Source organism: Mustela erminea, chromosome 6, assembly GCF_009829155.1.
Source record: "Mustela erminea isolate mMusErm1 chromosome 6, mMusErm1.Pri, whole genome shotgun sequence".
NCBI lineage: Eukaryota > Metazoa > Chordata > Mammalia > Carnivora > Mustelidae > Mustela > Mustela erminea.
This window is the reverse complement of record NC_045619.1, coordinates 106,180,732-106,201,814: the sequence shown is the minus strand read 5'-3', so window position 1 is coordinate 106,201,814 and position 21,083 is coordinate 106,180,732. Positions and strand designations below refer to the sequence as shown.

Here is a 21,083-nt window from a genome sequence, read left to right as displayed (position 1 = left end):
GTCCTGGGAGTCAGGCTCCCTTCCTCTGCTTCTCCCTCTCCCTCTCCCTGACCCCCCATTTGTGCTCACTTACTCGCTCTCTCTCTCAAATAAATAAAATCTTTTTAAAAAACCCTCAAAAATAAAAAAACAAATAACCTGATTAAAAAATGGGCCAAAGACTTAACAAACACCTCACCAAAGACAGACAAATGGCAAATAAGCATCTGAAATTATATTCTACATAAGTCACCAGGAAAGTGCAAATTAAAATATCAATGAGATACCACGACACACTGATTAGAATGACCAAAATCTGGATCACCAATAGTACCAAATGCTGGCCAGCATGTGGAGCAACAGGAACTCTCATTCATTGCTAGCAGAAACGCAAAATGATACAGCCACTTTGGAAAACTTCGGCAATTTCTTCCTAAACTAAACATGATCCTACCATCCAGTCCAGCATCATGCTCCTTGGCATTGACCCAAAGGAGCTGAAAACTTAAGTCCCCACAAAAACCTGCAACACAGATGTTTATAGCAGTTTTATCCATAACTGCCAAAACTTGGAAGCAACTGAGATGTCCCTTAGGAGATGAATGGATAGACTGGTATACACACGCAATGAAATATTATCCAGCATTAAAAAGAAATGAGCTATCAAGTCATGAAAAGGTTCCAGGGAATAACCATAAATGCAGATTACTAAGCAGAAGCAGCCCATCTGAAAAGACTATGTATTGTATGATCCCATGTATGTGACATTCAGGAAAAGACAAAACTATGGAAACAGTAAAATGATTTGTAGTTGCTAAGAGTGAGGGTGAGAAAAAGATGAATAGGGACAGCACCAAGGATTTTTTTGAGGAGTGAAAATACTCTAAATGATATAATAATGGATGTATGTAATTATACATTGTCCAAACCCACAGAATGTTTAACATCCTAAGAAAAAAAGCCCTAAGGAAAAACCACGGACGTTGGGTGGTTATGATGTCTCAGTGTAGGTTCATCCTCGGTTAAAAAAAGAAAAAGATACCACTCTGGTCAGTGATGTTGATATGGGGCAAAAAGGTGTATGGAAAAATATCCGTACCCCTCTCTCAATTTTATTATAAATGTAAAGCGGCTCTAAAAAATTAATTCTAATGAAGGAAAAAAGAGAATATCACATTACTGACACTCAATTCCCAGCACTGAAAAAGATTTTCCAAAAATATAACAAAGGATTATTAATTTTGCTTTGAAGAATTTAGGAAATTGATTATAGTAGTAAGGCATCTGAAAGTAGGCAAAATATCAAAAGACAAAAGAATATATAATTTATCATTAAGTACATGGGCAAAGTTCTTAAGAAATAAAATATAAAGCAATGAGAAATTTTAAAGAAAACAGTATTGATAAATAAAATAGGTCTCACTTGGGGCACTGAAATATACATGAGCATCTCTCTTGGAAACAATCTGATTGTAGAAAATATTTAAATGTTCTTAGCCTTAGAAACCAATAAATTACATTCTGAAATTTAATCCTAAAAAAGAAAAAAAAAAGTCTAAATAGTGAAATCTGAGGTATTAATTTGGGTTTTGCTCACAAGGCAATAGGAAAATTCCTTTCCTCCATTCCAAAGCCACTGTCTCAAGGTCTTTTATATTATTTTAGAACCAGCAGTTAGAAGAAAAGTCCTTCATCTGGATTGTTTGAGAAACCCCAGGCCCAAAAAGAGAAGTTCTGCTGGAGTACTAGAGAGGGAGGGGGTGGAAAGAATGAAGAGTTGAAGAGATAGAAATTGGGGGGAAACAAGGGACTTAAAGGATTCAGATCAATACCCCTGTCCCCAATCCCACTGGGAGTGGCATGTGGAAGAAGAGGATGGGGATGCAGTGGGGATAAGAGAGAGACAATGATAGTAAAATTTGTTTTGGAAAATTTGATGAAAGATCCTACTACTCAAGGTTCTCTGTAAGTTGGCCTTCAAAAGAACCTTTCAGGCTTATATAAACAGCATGTCACTGACAAGCAGTGTAGATGCTAGAAAGCCCTTTCCTGATAGTGTTCTAGAATAAATGAAACTATCCAAAGACGGGGGGAAGGAGGAGTTATACAAGGGAATAATGACCAATGAAATCAGGTGAAGTCACAACACAACATGTTAAATTTTGGTAAAAATGGGAATATATTTCACGGTTACAACCTTAGCAGGTTAGACTCATGCCTACTGTATGTGTATAAGAAAAAACATAATAGCAACAATGGGGTTAAATCATGGTGTTTCTGCCTAAGAACTGCTGTTAAACACCCCTGTCAAAAAGGTTTATATTGATTCTTATGTTCCAGTGAATTATAAAATTATCATGAAATAAAATTATATGTACACATACACTTATGATCCCAGCAGAACATAAATTCTGTGAGGGGCAGGGTTTTCCTCTATTTGCCAACTAAGATAGTACCTGGCACATAGGAGGAAATTAATAAATAGTTACTGAATAAATATAAAACCCATCTAGGGGAGAGAGAAAAGGAAAATATTCCAAACTGATATACTGGCATTGTCTTTTAGTGATAGAACTTTAGTGGGGTTATTTTGGTTTCTATTTTTCCCTGTCTTCTAAGATGTCTCTGACTATATATTACTTCCATAAAGGAAAAAAATAATAATAATTGGGAAGTAATTCCCTCTAAATGCATTAAAATTTTCTATATTTTCGGGGCGCCTGGGTGGCTCAGTGGGTTAACCCTCTGCCTTCGGCTCAGGTCACGATCTCAGGGTCCTGGGACGAAGCCCTGCATCGAGTTCTCTGCTCAGCGGGGAGCCTGCTTCCCCTCCCCTCCTGCCTCTCTGCCACAAAAAAAAAAAAAAAGAAAGAAAAAGAAATCCTGTATTTTCAAAACATCTTTGGTAACCTCTAGAATAGATAGCTTAAAACTTAAATAAAGGAAGAAGGACAGGAAGGAGAAAAAGCACACTAAAGCTGTTTCTCCTATAGTTTAGTCAATATACAAGACTAAACTTCCTCAAAGAACTTTCAATGTACTAATACTTGGCTCTTAAAAACTGTACCAGTAGAATAACACTGTTCTAAAAACAAACTACTGATTTAAAATATTCTGACTATGCCCAAAATCATGAGGTAGTGAATGAACTTTCAGCAAATCTCTGAACAAAGGCTGACAGTGAAAAAATTAATCAGCTTTGCCATATATCAACGATGACTTTTAAACTTCTGTTCAGGGGGCGCCTGGGTGGCTCAGTGGGTTAAGCCTCTGCCTTCGGCTCAGGTCATGATCTCAGGGTCCTGGGATCGGGCCCCACATCGGGCGGGCTCTCTGCTCAGCAGGAGGCCTGCTTCCTCCTCTCTCTCTGCCTGCCTCTCTGCCTACTTGTGATCTGTCTGTCAAATAAATAAAATCTTAAAAAATAAATAAATAAAAAATAAACTTCTGTTCAGAGTGATCAAATGCATCAATGACCAATATCCTAGATGTAGTTGTAACTAAATGTTAGCATTTGTGGGCAAAATATTCTAATTGACTTTCTCTTGAGAATTAAAAGAAATACACAGTCAAGTAGGAATTCAAGTGTTATTACTCTTAATTTAAGATCAGAATGTTAGTTCTGAAACTGGTATCACAACTGCATGTGCAGTAGTAGTACTAAGTCTCAAAAACAATTATGACAGTGTACAAATAATACATATTTTTATCTAAAATTTCTAGTTTTTAACATAAGAAATGTATTTTTCTGTGAGGAAAATCGGGCAAATTATACCACTATACATAACAATCACAACTATGGGAACACACACCCCAATTAGGAAAACAGTATACAAACAATACTGGCTTTTTGTTTATTTTTTAAGATTTTATTGATTTATTTGACACAGAGAGAGAGAGACAGACAGACAGACAGACAGCAAGAGAGGGAATACAAGCAGAGGGAGTGGGAGAGGGAGAAGACTTCCGGCTAAGCAGGGAGCTAGCTGGATGCGGGTTTCGATCCCAGGACTCTGGGATCATGATCTGAGCTGCAGGTAGACACCGCAGTTTTGCTATGGTTTTGCTATGCAGTAAAACAGGCAAACTACCACCATACAGTATGATCACACTATAAAAACAAAAATCAAACACATAGAAATTAGACTGTTCAATATGGTAACAAGGCTTATCTCTGGATGAAGGGATTCACTGGTCATTGTTATTTCATTTTTCCTCTAATTTCCTAACTTTTATAACAAGAATATATTACTTCTATAAATGTTTTTCTTAAAAATCTTTTTTGTGCATGATTTAAGGATGGTCACAAAACCCAGGTAGAAATAAGTGAAGTTATAACTTTGATAATAGGAGTCAAAATCAAATCAGCATTTTCTAAACAATGACTATCAAAAGAACCTTATATAAAGGAAAGTAGGCTTCTATGGTTATTAAATTACCATCTAGCTTTTGAAAAGCATTACCTTGGCATCTCAGATATTTTATAATTTTATTAAAACAAAGCACCTAAGACACTTTCATTAATCTTTTCACCCTTACTTATTGTACAGGAAGAACTAGCCATGAATGAACTATTTTGGAAAAAGTCAACACAAATAGTTGAACTACAAATACTGCTTTTATAAGCAGTAGATATGAAAAATCAACTCAACTTTTTCCTCAGTATCATTAAAATATGAATATGGGCACTAAATTGGTTAATAAGTTTAAAGAAACACAATGGCCAGAAATAATTAAAGAATATAAATAAAGCAGCAAGTTTATGTGTTTAGTATATATCCAAACATGTATTAGCAGTTTATGTGAAATAAACAAGAGTATTTACCAAATATTTCAAGATACCTGCAATAAAAACTGACTTCTAATATTTTTAGCAACAACTAAAATACCCAAAGAACAAGACCATAAGAAATACCATTTCTAATACAGCTATGCTGGTTAAGTAATAAAATATAAGATAAAATTTTAAAGGACTAAATGTCAATTTTCATAAAATAGATATTAAAAGCACCACAAACCAAACAGAAAAGACTTCAAAAACCCAAATTTCTTTGTTCAGCAACAGCAAAAGAATTATGGTTTGTAAAGGGTACTAATAAAAGAAACCACAGAAAGGAAGGCCCTAACATTTTTTTTTTAAAGGAAGTAGTATACTTAATTTACTGTAGCATCAGCTCCTTTACATTTTATTTTAACAGACTAGTCTAGGTCAGAGATGGCCAGAAAAACAATGTGAACTATACATGCAATGTTAAATTTTCAAGTAGTCACATTTTTAAAAGTAATAAGAATCAGCTGAAATTAATATTTACCCAATATATCCAAACATGATCATTTCATGTAATCAATTTTTTAAATTGGAATATTTTAACTTTGTTTTTTACTAAGTCTTCAAAATTTGGTGTGCAATTTACACACGCACATCTCAAATTGGATGCTAAATATTCTGAAAGTTTTATTTACTTATATGAGAGAAAGCAGAGTGCACACATAAGCATGGGCAAGTGGGGGGAGGGGCAGAGGGAGAGGAAGAGAAGAGAATCCCAAGCAGACTCCCTGCTGAATGTGGAGCCTGACCTGGGGCTCAATCCCACGACCCATGAGTTCATGACCATAGCTAAAATCACCAGTCGGACCCTTAATGGACTGAGGCCCCTGGATGCTAAATTTTTATCAGAAAAACCACAGAAAACAGATACTGAATTTGATAACTAAGACTCACAGAATTTATCTGCATTTATTAGGAATGATTTTGAATGTGAGTGAGGTGATTACTGCAAACTTCTCCTATGATTTCAAAGTAAAAACAGGTCAGTTTATATCACTTGTTTTCCTTTAAGGCTAAAAAGTGCACATCATATCCCCAAAGCAACAGTAGAAAGACTGTCAAAGTAAAAAACAGTAAATTAATTTTAAAAAAGAGTACCACTGCCAGAGAGGAAGATATTAGAGGAAAGGATGGCAGCTCTGTTGCAGTGAGAAGGGTCCCAAAGGGGACTTCAGCCCAGTTGAGCTAAGAGGTTATATTCATATTCATATTTTTACTCTCAATACTTCTGACACCAACTGCATGGGATTTCTCACACCAGCAACAAATTTTTCAATTCTCTGGAAGTCATTCCTGACACTAACTACCTGAAGTTAGTGCAAAGCATACAGATTAAGGGCTCAGTCCCACAAAAGTGCCCCCACTTCAGATGATAGCTCCAAGTCCCAGGATAACTGCCACCTATACTTCTGACCAACGTCCTCACATTTGATAATTTGCTTGAATGGCTCAAAGAACTCAAACAGTTTACTTACCAGTTAATGCTAAAGGATACAGTCTAAAGTCAGCCAGATGGCAGATATCACTCTGGAAATTCCAAGTTTACAAGTTCTGTGTCAGGAGCCGGGGCAAAGATCAAATATATATTTATTATGCCACTTCCATATAAACAGGAGCTCTGCAAATTCATCCATATATTTAGCAAGATCAGAACTGAGTTTCTCACTACTGGAGAAGGGAAGCATACATGTAGGAAAAGGGGAAAGTTATAATGAACTCTATGTTGAACTGGAATTAGATCTATCAATGTGAACTTGATATATACACATATTAAATGTGTATATACACATTTATATATATACACTTATAAGAAAAAGAGCACAAACACTCATGCATACATATAAATACTTCCTAACTCTTCACTAAAAAATCTCGTAACAGTGATGTCCCAGTAGCCATGAGTACACACTGCTTTCCGAATCCTATTCTATACTATAAGGAACCTGCTTCCTTTGGAGAAATGACTGGTCCAGGGCCAGGCTGGGGAAAGAACATCTTGTGCAAAAAATAAGAACATCATCAAAAAACGATAGGGGCATGTTAATAAAAAGGACACAGAAGGCAGCTTCTGGCCCAATCTGGGACAACTGTTAAATATTTCATAGTAAAAAGGCTTTTTTAAGGTATTAGTATATCTATCACATAAAGACAAGAGGAAAAAACTTCTGTTGTGTAATAGTTAGCTAAGTACTGGTTGTTAAAGAAGTCATCTTGTGACCAGGGTTAAGGATGACAGATGTTTAAAACATTAAATAAGATATTCAAGCAGAGTACATACACAGTAAGATCTGAGAAAGCCTGTAATAGTGGCATTTATGGCAAATAGGGAAGTTTCACTTCTATCCTTACAAGAGGGATAGAAAATGGTCAAGATTCTCCCCAGCAGAATATCACTATGCCCCACCCCTCCACTTAATGTGAGGCGGAGGAGTATCTCTAGAGATAAAGATGCCGGTACTAATGTAACACAGACAATTTGTCCAACAAAAGTAGTATCTAAACTAGTACCTCCATATAACAGGGTGCCTGGTCAAACAGAACAAATATTTAAGTTGAGATCCTACCATTTAAAAATTGTTGGTGGCTTTTTTTTTTTTTTTTTTTTTGGTCTAGCAGAAAAGAGGACTGCACCTGAGCATCACCTTCTTTGTTCTGGGAAGAACAATTTGAGTGGCCCTTCTCAGTAATGTAATCGAGGCAAATAGATTCTCTTTTGTCCTAGAGAAGGTCCATACCAGGCTCTATTTTGACTTAATAAAAGCATCCCTACCAATAATATTTAATGGTACTGAGCTAAGAGAAAGTGCATAGAAATATGCAAAAAAAGGGGGAGGGGGCTTTCTTAGGTAAGTGTGCAGACTCCAAGGCCTTTCAAGTCTACCGTTATTAGAAACTGATAGACTTAAATGGCCCTAAAGGAGGTCCACTGGCTGGGAAGTTTCCCCCATCCTCAACATCTACAATAACGCAACTTACCTTGAAGGAAGACAACGAAAGCCTAAACCTATGCCTAGGATGAAAGAAGGAAGCTGAAAACCCCTACAGACCCAGTTACTCTAAACAAAACAAGAACATTTTGAACAATCTGCCACACTTTGAGGCAAGATCTTATGTGCCAAAACATGTATTACCCCTGGTATAAAAGGGGAAGGAACTGTCTGACTTCAAAGAACCATTTTAGTCTAAAGAACATCCAGGAATTCAGGCTTATGGGATGACACGCTTATTAGTCTATCCTGGTGTATACACAGGCCAATAATATCAACTGATACACTATAAGTGTTTTGCTAAATTAATACAAAGTTTTGATATTTCAAGAAGAAAATCTCACTTATTTGGAAATCTTACTAGAGGTGAGATGACATCTTATTCCTATAACAATGCTGAATAAATTAAACGTTCCAGGGGATTTCAAAACATAATTATGTAATTTAAATGAGACTTCTACTTGGAGCTCACACGGACAAGAGAGCCAAATCCTTCTCAATAGTATATGTAATATGTCAAAGTACACAGTGGGGGAGGGGAGGTAAAATTCTTTTAAAAAATCAAGGAAAAAAGTCAATTCCTACCATCAGCATTAAGAACTAAACTAACAAACTATAACTTAAATCTCTAAAGTAAATAAAACTAAGTCCTATGAAGTTTTACAATAACAATTAACAATGCTGATCTATTCATTACGTACTCCAATATCCTTAATTTTGCTTTCCCGGTTGAGTAAAAAAATCGCAATGGTGCCTAACAATTTTAGGAATTTAATTAATTTTTACTAACAATGTAATACTAGAAAATGAACAATCTTTATACACAGAAGTTTCTAAAGACCATTGACAACACTATCTACTAACACTACAGCCATTCAATTTATCTGTTAGATGGAAATTTGATACTCACAGGCCACAGAAATAACACTGCTTTACCTTAAATACTTAAGTCTGTGATAACCAATGCATGTAAATAGCATCTAAAAAACTCTGAACGTTGGGACGCCTGGGTGACTCAGTCCTTAAGTGTCTGCCTTGGCTCAGGTTGTGATCCCAGGGTCCTGGAATCGAGCCCCACAGGGGACTCCCTGCTCCCTGCTTCTCTCTCTCTCCCACTCCCCCTGCTTGGGTCTCCTCTCTCACTGTGTCTCTCTGTCAAATAAATAAATAAAATCTTCAAATAAAAATAAAATAAAGAAAATAAAAAACTCTGAAAGCACCAAGAAGTTAATTAAAAAGACTCTGCCATCTCCCTCCTTACAGAATCTACATATAAATACTGGCTAAAAGAACATTTCTTTCTTTTTTTTTAAAGAACATTTAAATAGAGATTTATTTCATAAAGTGAAATATAAAGGTGTAAGATGCTCAATGATGAATTATAATTAGTAAATAAAGCAAAAGGACTTAGAATTCTACAAGAATTCAAATTCTTCCTGATTTAACTGAAGTATTCTGCAGTGGAAAGAAGAAGATATGCCATGATCTTTGGTTATTAAACCTAAGTTAGTTTCTTCAAATATAAAATTAAGAAAATATCTGCCTTGTACTGTGCCTGTTACAAAAAGAAGCTCTCATTAGATAGTATTAGTTATTATTAATACCTTTCCAGATTAATTAGCAAGGAACACTTTGCAAAAAAGGCCTAAAGAAAGGTATGCAGTATTTGGGGCTTTTGTTATAGAAAGGTCCATTTTTTACCACATTCTAGAAACAGTGCAGTAATTCAGAATCTTTCTTGTAATAAAATTTTAATTGAAATCTGGCTGTTTCTTCAAGTGAAACACAAAAATGGTCATTTCAGAGATGCTCACTTAAAAAATATATATCACCATACTATTATGTAAACGAAACATGAGGGCCAGTGATAATAGGAGAGAAAAAAACTGTTTAACCAGAACATTCCTTCCAATGAGTATTCTCATAAGTATTCTGGGCATTAGCTGATAAATAGCATGAAGTAAGAAAACATGAAAACTTATTTGGACTAAATCTAACTATCCACAAAAAATAACCAAAACTAAAATAATTAGCTTAGAACAAAACCTTAAGATAGATACTGAGGCAGAGAAAATACTTTATTTCAATGCTTCAGGTTTTAAAGACCTTTCCTTGCTGATCTATAAATCTCATCCTTGATCATGCCTTCCACTTAGCCAATTTTTCTTGCCCCATACTCATTCAAACTTGTCTGAATAAGAGAAATAGCCTACTCTGTTATCTCTAGTTCCTAACCTTCCTGAGCTATTCCCTTAAATCCACTGCAAATTCTCCACTATTCTGAAACTGTAAGAGTACCAAATACCTGGAGCAAATGTGACATAAATGTTAATCTGTTAATTCTGCATGTAAATGTGAGTTTGTGATAACATCCTTTATATAGCTCTTCCCCAAAAAAGGAACAACCATTTTTACTTCATTAATACAGAATATATTTTTGAAATATGGAACTTAAGTTATAAAGGCAACATACTCTGCATGTGTGTGGTGTGTGTATTTGAAGAGGTGAGGGAACAGCAGAGGGAGACAGAGAATCTTAAGCAGGGTCCATACCCAGTGCACAACAGACCTCACAATCCTGAGATCATGACCTGAGCCAAAATCAGGAGTCAGACACTTAACCAACTGAGCCTCCCAGGTGCCCCCCAACACTGTATGTTCATGATGTGTAAATTACATCTCAACGAAACTGTTAAAAATAAACACACACAAACACACACACGCACGCGCGCGTGTTACCCCAAGATTTAGATACAACATGTTCCCATAGAATTTCCTGCAAGGATGTAAATGCTCTATATCTGTGCCGTCCAACAGGACAGGCACACATGGCTTTTGAGCACTTGAAATATGGCTAGTGTAACTGAAGAACTGAGTTTTAAAATTTTATTTCATTTTAATTAAGTTAAATAGCCACAGGAGGCTAGTGAACAGTATATAAATCAAGGATGTTACCAGTGACTTACATTTACCCATGTTCACATCCCCTCTCTTAGATAATACTGAATTTTGTTAATGATTTAATAGCCAAATGCGATAAATTTCCAAAGTCTAACTAATCTCTACAACTCCTTTCTAGTTCTTCTAAAATCTGTTCTCCAAAACTACTACTATGCAAATTGGACTTCTCTACTACATTCTTTTCTTAAAATTTTATTCCCTTGATGCTACCATTCTTCTAGTGTTCTATTTAGTTCAACCCCTGGGTTCTTTTTTACCTTTGCCCACCCACTAATTATTCCTATTCTGCCCCAGGAAAATTATCCTCCCCTGTCTCTTACTCTGTTTTTCTCTGTATATTTATATGTATCCTCTCCCTAGATGATTTCTTGTACTTTCATTATTTCAGCCAACTGAATGACTAACATAGACATTCGGGCATCTATAGCTTTACCTTGGACCTATTTTTTGAGATTCAGTGCCTAATGAACTTCTTCATGGAGGTTTCACAAGTACCTCAGGCTTAATGTATCAAATTGAATGTATCTCCATAGCCTTTCCTCTCCCCACAAAAATAAAATCCCTAATTCTTATTCCTTCCCTCAGCTGACAGCACAATCATCTATTCCTACCCTTTTATCTGTGCTTCGTTTTTGTCTCCAAATGCCAATTCATCACTAAACTCTGAATATTTTATCTCCGAAATATGAAGATTCCTTTCTCTACTACTGCCCTCATTCAGGCTGTAGAAACCTCATACTCATATCCCTAGCGAAACTCTATACATCCCTTGTATTCCTTAAACCCATTCTCCACAATTAGTACCATGCAAATCTACTTACCTTCTTTGTTTATAATTCTTTACTTACTCTCCACTGCCTATAGCTGAGTTTATTTGTGTGGGAGGCGTGTGTGGAAGATTCAAAGAGCATGTAAATATAAACATGATAATGATTGCTAGGAATTCTTCAAAATGTTAAAGAGATGACCTGTGCATTCCAAATTTATCTTAATCCACAATGACCTAACAGTCCAAGCAAGGAGAGTATCCCCATAGAAATGGATATATCAAGTTATTTAGCACAAAACTACTAGCCATTACGATGATCTTGTCAGGGGCTCAGTTGGTTAAGCACATGCCTTCCGATCAGGTCATGATACCAGAGTCCTGGGATTGAATCTCACATCAGGCTCCCTGCTCAGCAGGAAGTCTGCTTCTCTCTCTCTCTCTCTCTTTATATATATATCTGTCTCCCCTCCCCCTACTCATGCTCTCTTGCTCACTGTCTCTCTCTCTCTCAAATAAATAAAATCTTAAAAAATAAAATGATCCCGTCATTATCCCAAGCAAGTTGTTTACTTCTATTAGTAGAGAAAATGATCACCAATAATGATTTGATTTACTAATTAGTTTCATCTCTCACTGTTTGGTTTATGTATTTTTGTGTTAGCTTGTGTTTAATTAACACAAGACCATCCACTATACACATACTGACCAAAAAAAAAAAAAAAATCATTTGTCTCTGAGAAGCAGAACCTTGGCTGCACATTTCTATAGAAATATTTTTTTCTTAACTAACAGGAAAATACCAACTAGATTTCTAAACACTCTTTAAAAATTATTCCTAAATTCTTAAATTTCTTAAGAATTCTTGAATTCCTAGAAAAACTGTATTTGCTTTTAAGGACAGTTTACCTGAAGGTTCCTTCCTAAAAAATCATTAAGCACATTCATTTAGCATAACACACTTAATACGTCAATCTTGCAATGCCAAGATTCAAGTCACAATGCCAAAAAGCAAATTCTTCATGAAAGTCGATCTGAAAGGCACCTGGGTGGCTCAGCCAGGTAAGTGTCCAACTAGTAATTTTGGCTTAGGTCATGATATCAGGATTGTGAGGTAAATTGTGTGGTGGGCACGAACCCTGCTTAAGATAAGATTATCTCCCTCCCTCTGCTCCCCACTCAAAAAAAAAAAAAAAAAGAGAGAAAGAGAGAGAGAAAATAAAGCCCATCTGAAAAATCTAAATTAATATAAATTAAGGTGGAGATAGGATCAATTATGTCAATCACAAAACCAAGCAAATTACTGACATCATTCCTCTCATGTAGACTATCATTAACCAACCTTTTAAAAAGTACACACAAGGGGCGCCTGGGCGGCTCAGTGGGTTAAAGCCTCTGCCTTCAGCTCAGGTCATAATCCCAGGGTCTTGGGATCGAGCCCCCACATTGGGCTCTGCTCAGCAGGGAGCCGGCTTCCTTCCCCGCCTTCTGCCTGCTTCCTTGTCCCCCTCTGCCTGCCTCTCTGCCTACTTGTGATCTCTGTCTGTCAAATAAATAAATAAAAATCTTAAAAAAAAAAAAAGTAGGGGCACCTGGGTGGCTCAGTGGGTTAAAGCCTCTGCCTTCGGCTCAGGTCATGATCCCAGGGTCCTGGGATCGAGCCCCACATCGGGCTCTTTGCTCAGCGGGGAGCCTGCTTCCTCCTCTCTCTCTCTCTGTCTGCCTCTCCAGCTACTTGTGATCTCTGTCTGTTAAATAAATAAAATCTTTAAAAAAAAAAAAAAAAAAAAAAAAAGTACACACAATATTAAGTCTACACCTGATAAAGACAACACACTCTCCCAAATAAAAGCACTCTAATGAAGAGCTTCTGTCAACTTCTCTTCAGTCTGAAAAGCTGCTCCCATTTGTCTTAAGATTTGATAAAACTCCTAAAATTGAAAAACCAAAACGCTCCTAAAACTCAACTTTTTTTTTTCTAACTAGAAACTTTATTTTATTTTTTACTAACTTTTATTTGGGTTAATCCAGTTGAGGTCAATTAGGAAAGGGTGGGAATGAGGAAAGAATCTGTCAATATTAGAATCTGGGTGCTATTCTCTTCCAGACTTTTAAAATTTTGCTTTTTAACTCTTACAGAGCTAAATAAAGTAGTGAAAAAAGGAATTATATCATCTTTCCAATGCAGCTTTTCTTAAACTCAATTATAATTCCAGTGCCTTTTCCCCAATTTTCTATTGCATGTCCTAAAGACCAACTTTAAGAAGTTTAAAATATCCCACCAATTTGTAACAAGTGACAACATAAGTCCTTTAAAATATGGATTTTTTAAAGCACCATTATCCTTTTATTATCTATAACACTTTACAAAGTACCTTCACATAGGTTTTCAGTTATCTTCAGCAATCCAGTTAAGTCATTATTACTAATAATAAATCAGCATTACAAATTTAAGTTCCTTACTCAGAGTCAGATAATTGAGTAACAGAAACCTAATGTTCTACAACTATTTCTAACTTAGAAAGAACATAGTATTTATTAAAGTATATTGAGAATCTACTTTTATCTTCAAAGAGCTCAAGAACTAGTTAAGGAGACAATATAAACAATTTTGAATCATTCTGAAGAACACCATAAGAATCCCAAAAGAAAAAAGATCTCAGCAAATTCTGGAAGGTAATAATTCAAAAAGGCTGGCATTTGAGAAAGTGACAGGTCATAAAATTACAAAGTTAGGCAGAAGACAGGTAAAGCTAAAGAATTTCAAAGCACTGATGACAACATGTTCAACTCCAAAGTTCCCCCAAAAGAATGATAGCAACAGTAAGAGTTTTGCTACATGAATTTTCAAGCTTAAGAATAGACAAATCAAACAAAATGTTCACAAATACCCTCAAAAGGACAACCTAAAAATATGCTGTATCATCACAATTAATACTTATGTGCGAGGCCCTGTCCCTAATGTTTTACACTTATATAATTCATTTAGCTGTTACAACAACTCTATAAAGTAGGTACTCTTATTACATTCCATTTTATCAATAGAAAACTAACACAGAAGTTGCCCAGTGACACAATCATTAGCAGAGTCAGAATTTGAATTCAGGCAGTTATGTTCTTAATGACTAATGACTATGTTACACTGCAGAAAATAATGCCCTCTTCAAACCTAAATTTAGGTCATGCATAGTAAGTCTCACCTATGCCTGCACACTACAGTAGTCCTGTTAAAAGAGAAAAAAAGAAAAAAAACCAAAAAATTCCTCAAATAAAATGCAAGATGCAAAAAAATAAATAAATACAAAGAACTGGTACAGCAAAACCTAGTAACTATTATGAGTTTTTTCATGTTATACTAACATTTTCAGAAATTATAATTTGAGCATAACCACTCTTGCTTTTACAGCTTTATCTAAAAAAACTTAAGAGCTACTAGAAAACCCAAATAACAGGTTTAGAGTAATTTCTGAAAACGGGAGCTCAGTTTTGGTTCAAAGTTTCCATAGAGATTAAGCAGAATGACTTTCAGTGACGGGAATCTTGCACTAAAACATAAATATCAAGAAATGAACTCAATCACCGTACAAGAGATTCCTCATTTGTTTTACACAAAATCAACCTTACACTAGGAATAACTGTGATACTTAAGATACTTAAGGTGAGGGGAAAAAAGTAATAGAAAAGGAAAACATTTAAACCCTTAACACTAAGAAAAGCATTGAAAAGTCAACTTAAATATAATTCTCAATTCCTGTACCACAAAAATTACTTCCTACAGCAATAAATTTACATAGAGTTTAAATCATACCTAACCAAAATTATGCTGTCTTGAATCACACTGTCTGGTTAGGAGGGAAAAAGGATTACCTCAAACAAGTTACCAATAATTCTTTTTTTTTTCTTTTGCAACATTTTAAGTTACCAATAATTCTTTAATTTGCAAAGCAGCAACACTTGAGTTATCTCAATGTTGCCCATACTTATCAGTGATTGAGACCTTAAAATAAACAAGAAAAACCTCCAAAGACTATTCCCTGAAATCTTGTTCTGGGACTGAAAAATTACTGAAGATTCTCATCCTGAAAAACAAGGAATTTGGCACAAATGTAAAAAATAAAAGCAAAAAACACATTAATGTTCAAATGGAAGAGTCAGTTCAGGAGTTATGTTAAGAACTAAAGCAAAGAAATCACAGAACCATATCACATTTCTGCAGCATTGCTAAACTTTATAAAACATTAATAAAAACCTGTACACTTGAAACTAATGTAACATTGTGTGTCAACTACACTTCAACTTAAAAAAAGAAAATTAAGTTCAAAAAAATTAATATCATATACTCATGATGAGACATGACCCTTAATTAACAACAACAACAACAAAAAGAACCCAGAGCAAAGCAAACACTGAGAACACTGGAGCTTAAACAAAATTTGACTTCCCCTTCCAAGTTGATCAGGAAACAATCTCATCAATATACAAAGTGAATACACAAAGTATCAAATTATCAGGCAAACTCTACAGAAGCAATTTGGGGAGAATGTACTTAAAGTGAAGTAAAATCATTTACAAATCTGTGTATAAAATACATATTCATTAAAAAATTATGCTACATTTCTTAAAAAACTAAGCTCCGTACATAGAAAAGCAATGTAAACTCTGCAAAGTCCAGGAATAACATTTTCTGACCAAGGCAACTGAGTGTCAAAATTAAGGTACATCATTTGCCTAATAAAATCAAGTAAAGAAACCTACATCTTAAAAGACCAAAGTTAGGACTTAAGATCCTATGGTATCAAAGTATTAACTAATATTATTTACTAGGAATTGATACTTGTTTTAGTAGGTAACTATGCATACTGTGACTCTAAAAATTAGCCTGGTGGAAACAAATCTGATTTGTATACCACATTCCCTCATTCTCCATCCCAAAAAAGTCTATTTACACATTTGAATTGATAAAATCAATACCCAAACCAAAGTACTGAATTTGATATGGTTATAGAATTCTGAAGAAATCTGACCCTGACTTCCACACCAAAATACAACTGCTTCATTTGAGATGTACTAATCAGCATCTACTAAACTACAAATGCTTTAACATTTCCCAAATCATTAGACCTTAACCAGTTTTTTGGGGGGCTCCTAGGCGACTCAGTGAGTTAGTTAAAAGTCTGCCTTCAACTCAGGCCATGAGCTCAGGGTCCTGGGATCAAGCCCTGAGCCCCATATCCGGCTCTCTGCTCAGCGGGGAGCCTGCTTGTCTCTCTCCCTCTGCCACTCCCCCTCCTTGTGCTATCTCTCTCACTGTTAAATAAATAAATAAAACCTTTAAAAAAAAAATCCTACCCAGTTTTTTTTTAAGATTTTATTTATTCGTTTGAGAAAGAAAGAATACTGAAGGAGGGAGGCAGACTCCCAGCTGAGCAGAGAGCCCAGCTCAGGGCTCAATCACAGGACCCTTAGATCATGATCTGAGCCCAAGGCAGATGCCCAATCGACTGTGTCATCCAGGTGCCCTGATCCTAACCAGTTTAAAATTTGTCCTTTACCAGTCTAAGTAAGTCATTTACCTGCTCCATGATTTCAGGTTCTTTATTTATCCAGTAAGTAGTTGGGCAGAATAACCTATGATTTCTTACAATTTCAATACACTAAGATTTTTAACTCAACAACTGAATACAATATTTCTCCTACCTTCCTACAGACAAGTATGTATGTTAGGAGTATACTTCCAGTGAAAAAAGCTTTGCTTTTTTTCCCAATGCTTTAGTAATCCCTTGACTTGTCCTTTAATTTGTATAGGAAGATAAGAACTCAAATACCTAATGAACACATCAGACAAATGTCCTGGGTCAAGAAACCAAAAATGCTGCCCAACTACTGCTATTAAGGATCCTGGGGCTAGGAAAACCACATTTTAAAAAACAAAACAAAAAAATTATATGAACAGGGTCAAATGACACATGAAAGTTTCTAAAGCAGGGTACCACTCAATAAGCTAGGATTTATTTGGTTCTACAGCCAAATCCTCAACTGGCTTAAAAATAATATGGTGATATTATACATAAGGCATCAGATATTCTTTAATTTGACCATGCCCAAGTCTAGATATAGAACAAAAATCCAAAAAGCAATGAGTTCAAAGAAAAACTGAGAAGCTTAGACAAAATTATTATGACATTAGACAAACTGATTTTTCCACTGTATCATAAGTTCCAAGATAAATGAACAATAAAAAAATGCCAGGTGAGGGGCGCCTGGATGGCTCAGGTGGTTAACTGGCTGTCTTTGGCTCAGGTCATGATCCCAGGGTTCTGGGATCCAACCCCACAACAGGCTCCCTGCTGGGGGAGGGGCGATGTCTGCAGGTCCCTCTCCCTTTGCCCCTCCCCCCCACCTTGTCCACTCATGCTCACTCAAATAAATAAGTAAAATCATTTAAAAATTCCCGGTAATTAAGGAAAACACACACATTACATTCTGATGAATCTTCAAAGTTAAATCATTGAAACTAACAAAATTAGTCCATAAAGTGCTCAAAATTTACTTGGGCCCAGTCTTAAGAAAGTAAGGTAACCAATTAAAAAAATATTGATCTATAAAGCACCTCTTCAAATGTAAAACCTTACAAAAGAATAAAATCCAGGGGCGCCTAGGTGGCTCAGTGGATTGGGGCCTCTGCCTTCAGCTCAGGTCATGATCTCAGGGTCCTGGAATGGAGTCCCACATCAGGCTCTCTGCTCAGCAGGGAGCCTGCTTCCCCCCTCTCTCTCTGCCTGCCTCTCTGCCTACTTGTGATCTTTCTCTGTCAAATAAATAAATAAAATCTTTAAAAAAAAAGAGTAAAATCCAGGATCAGCAACAATAGGCACCCCAAGTACAAAAGCAAAAAAAAAAAAAAAGTGTCCTCATGTACACCAGAATTTTTGCCTGTAAACCTGTAAACCAAAAGGAATCAGAACTACGTTTCTGAGTATGACTGACCTACAGGAATAAAGTTATAGTTTGACAAGATTTTTTTCAAAAAGGCCTGAACCCTTGCCCATATAAACCACCACAAAATTGATTAGTTTTTATTTCACAATGCCTTAGAAGTTCTACATCATTTACTGTAAAACTTAAGAAATTATTATGTTCCTAAAGAACTTGTCAGTTTTTAAGTTCACTTCCTTCCACACACTGACTTCCCTTCACTTCTGATATGGCCTTGGTCATTTGGAAGATGGCATTCAAAGGGTTAAGTGTTAACATATTATTTCATGGATAAAATAAACTCCTAGATTACTCGGTCATTTTCATATCCTATTTTGATCCATTCGGTCCATTTTCTTGACAAGAAGAATATGAATAATGGCATTTTTCCTGTATACTGTAACTGACTTTTTCATTCAGTCTAACTCTGATTCCTCCAATAACCTCCGTTCACTTCCAGATGAGGGCAACATTCAATCAAGCAGCTATAGGTCAAACAACAAGTTGTCCAAACCTGGCTATTTAAACATAGAATATACTTGTCAACCAGAATGACACACCATTATTTACACCATGAAAACCTCCCTGAGAGGTTAAAAGCAAAGCACTGTGAGTCCTTTGGACTCTTGGGAAAGACTGACTTAAAAACCTTTCATAACAAGTTTAAAATAACCATAGTGACATTACAACTCTCAAAGCACTTACACAGTTTTACATGGGCTCTTGTACTAGTCACTGTATAGTGAATGAGATGAAGACTTACTAGTTTTAATTTATGCTGTCAGAGAACTCTTAGCTACCAAAAAGCTTAAGCATCAAGAGGGACAATAGCAAACACTTACTGTACCTTTCTAGTACGAAGGCATTTATCCAGAGAAGAAAGTCTTTTTCATAGTTTATATTAAATGCCTGTGCAATCACCAACTAAGATATAGCCCAAGTAAGGTCATTCAGGAACAAGGTCGTTCTTTCTTTAAAAGTACAGCCTGATCTCAGGCATGGAAACTCGCATGTAACACACCAGCAGCTCAACAGTGCAGAGCCTCCTGTGAGACTGAAATGCAAACTCAGAAACTTTCCCACTAACTTCGAGTTTCCTGCCAGACACTAAAAGAGTAACAAGTAGGTAAAGCGTTTGTACTAAGAAGATTTTCATCACTCCGCTCTAGTAGCAAACCTCTTTTTGGCTACCAGTAATTCTTATCCTACGTTGGTCATGCCCCAAATTCTACTTTCAATTCTTTCAAAAGTTGGCCTCCCACCCCTCCCATCGCCCCCGCGGAAGCGAACAGTTAAGAGAATGACCTGTAGAAGAGAAATTCAATCAACTGGATTCACCGAGCCAAATGTAGGTCCAAACCACCGTAAAATAAAGAAGTGGGGCTATACCTGCAGTTCACACCAGGCGACCTCCACAGTAGTTTCAGTGTCCAGACCTTTGTAGACGGTCTTAAAGGAGCCTCTGCCGATCTCGATGTCAAACTTGAGAAAGCGGCCATCATTGGACATTCCCACCGCCTTGGTCTCCAGCTCTTCGATGTCATCCTGTTGCTGGCTCCGTTCCTCCTGCGGTTCCTTGGCGCTGCTGCCGCCGCTGCCGCTTCTGGCCGACGGAGGCTCCTCTTTGCTCCCCACATGGTTGGGCGGGGACACTTGGCGATCTCTGCTGGTACTGCCGGGGGCTGTCGCGGCGGCAGGGCCCGCGCCCGCTGGCTCCCCGGGGGCGGCAGAGGCAGGAGGGAGCTGCGCTACCTGGGCAGCGGCGGTGGCGGTCAAGGTCTCCTCGCGGTGCGGCTCCGGCGGAGTACTCTGAGGCGCGACCGCCGACGCGGTGGGCTGGGGGAGAGGAAGGGGAAGGCCGGGCAGTTCCAGCGCCGTGGCGTTGGAGTCGCAGATGACGCTGCGGCGGAAGAAGCGGTGCTCCGTGGTGGTCGTGGTCGCGGCCGCGCCACGGCTGTCCTTGTCCATAGTGTGGCGGCGACGCCGGTACTCCTCCGTCCGGCCGGTCCCAGCGTCCGACGCCGCGCTGCCCAGTTTTTCTCCCACCGAGGAATCGGAGCTGGAGCCATTCTTGGCGGAAGGCGCCGGCAGCGAGAGGAACAGGGCGCTCGGAGTGCTGCTCTGCTTCTCTGCGGCGCCGCCAGACATGGTCGGTCCGAGGAGCGAGGCGAGCGGGCTCGGACTTGTGAATGAAGAGACGGCGAGGGGCCGAGCCCGCAGAGCGGCGGCGGGGTGCGGCTCCCGCTACGAGGGCTCCGGCTCCCGGCGGGGTCGGATGCGCCCGGACGGCTCCTCGCTCAGCACTGACAAGCCGCCCCGAAGGAGACGCGGGCCACTGGGCCCAGTTGCGGCGGCTGCTGCGGCTCACGAGGCGGGCTCGTCGGCGGGCGGTCGAGGAGCTGAGGCACGGGGGTTAGCGCCTCACGGTCCGCATCCATCCTGCGGCGAGCGGCGGCCGGGAAGCCTGGAACAGCAGAGGCGCCGCAGTCATGAGGGGCAGGGCAAGGAGCCGGCACCGAGTCGAAGCGGATGCGGCGGATGCGGCGGCTGCTCCAGCTCCCGGGGCTGGGCAGGCTAGGCCCCGGGG

General features: G+C 37.9%; 1 protein-coding gene across 9 annotated transcripts in view; it reads right to left on the bottom strand.

The window, feature by feature from the left end:
- The window catches only part of WNK1 (WNK lysine deficient protein kinase 1), a 150,367-nt gene extending 129,611 nt beyond the window's left edge, over positions 1–20,756 (bottom strand). For all 9 annotated transcript variants that reach the window (XM_032349196.1, XM_032349185.1, XM_032349187.1 and 6 more), the window contains exon 1: positions 19,886–20,756. In XM_032349196.1, the coding sequence (XP_032205087.1) occupies positions 19,886–20,644 (759 nt within the window). In that variant the 5' untranslated portion in view covers positions 20,645–20,756. The remainder of the gene's footprint in view (positions 1–19,885) is intronic.
- Positions 20,757–21,083: the final 327 nt, after the last annotated feature.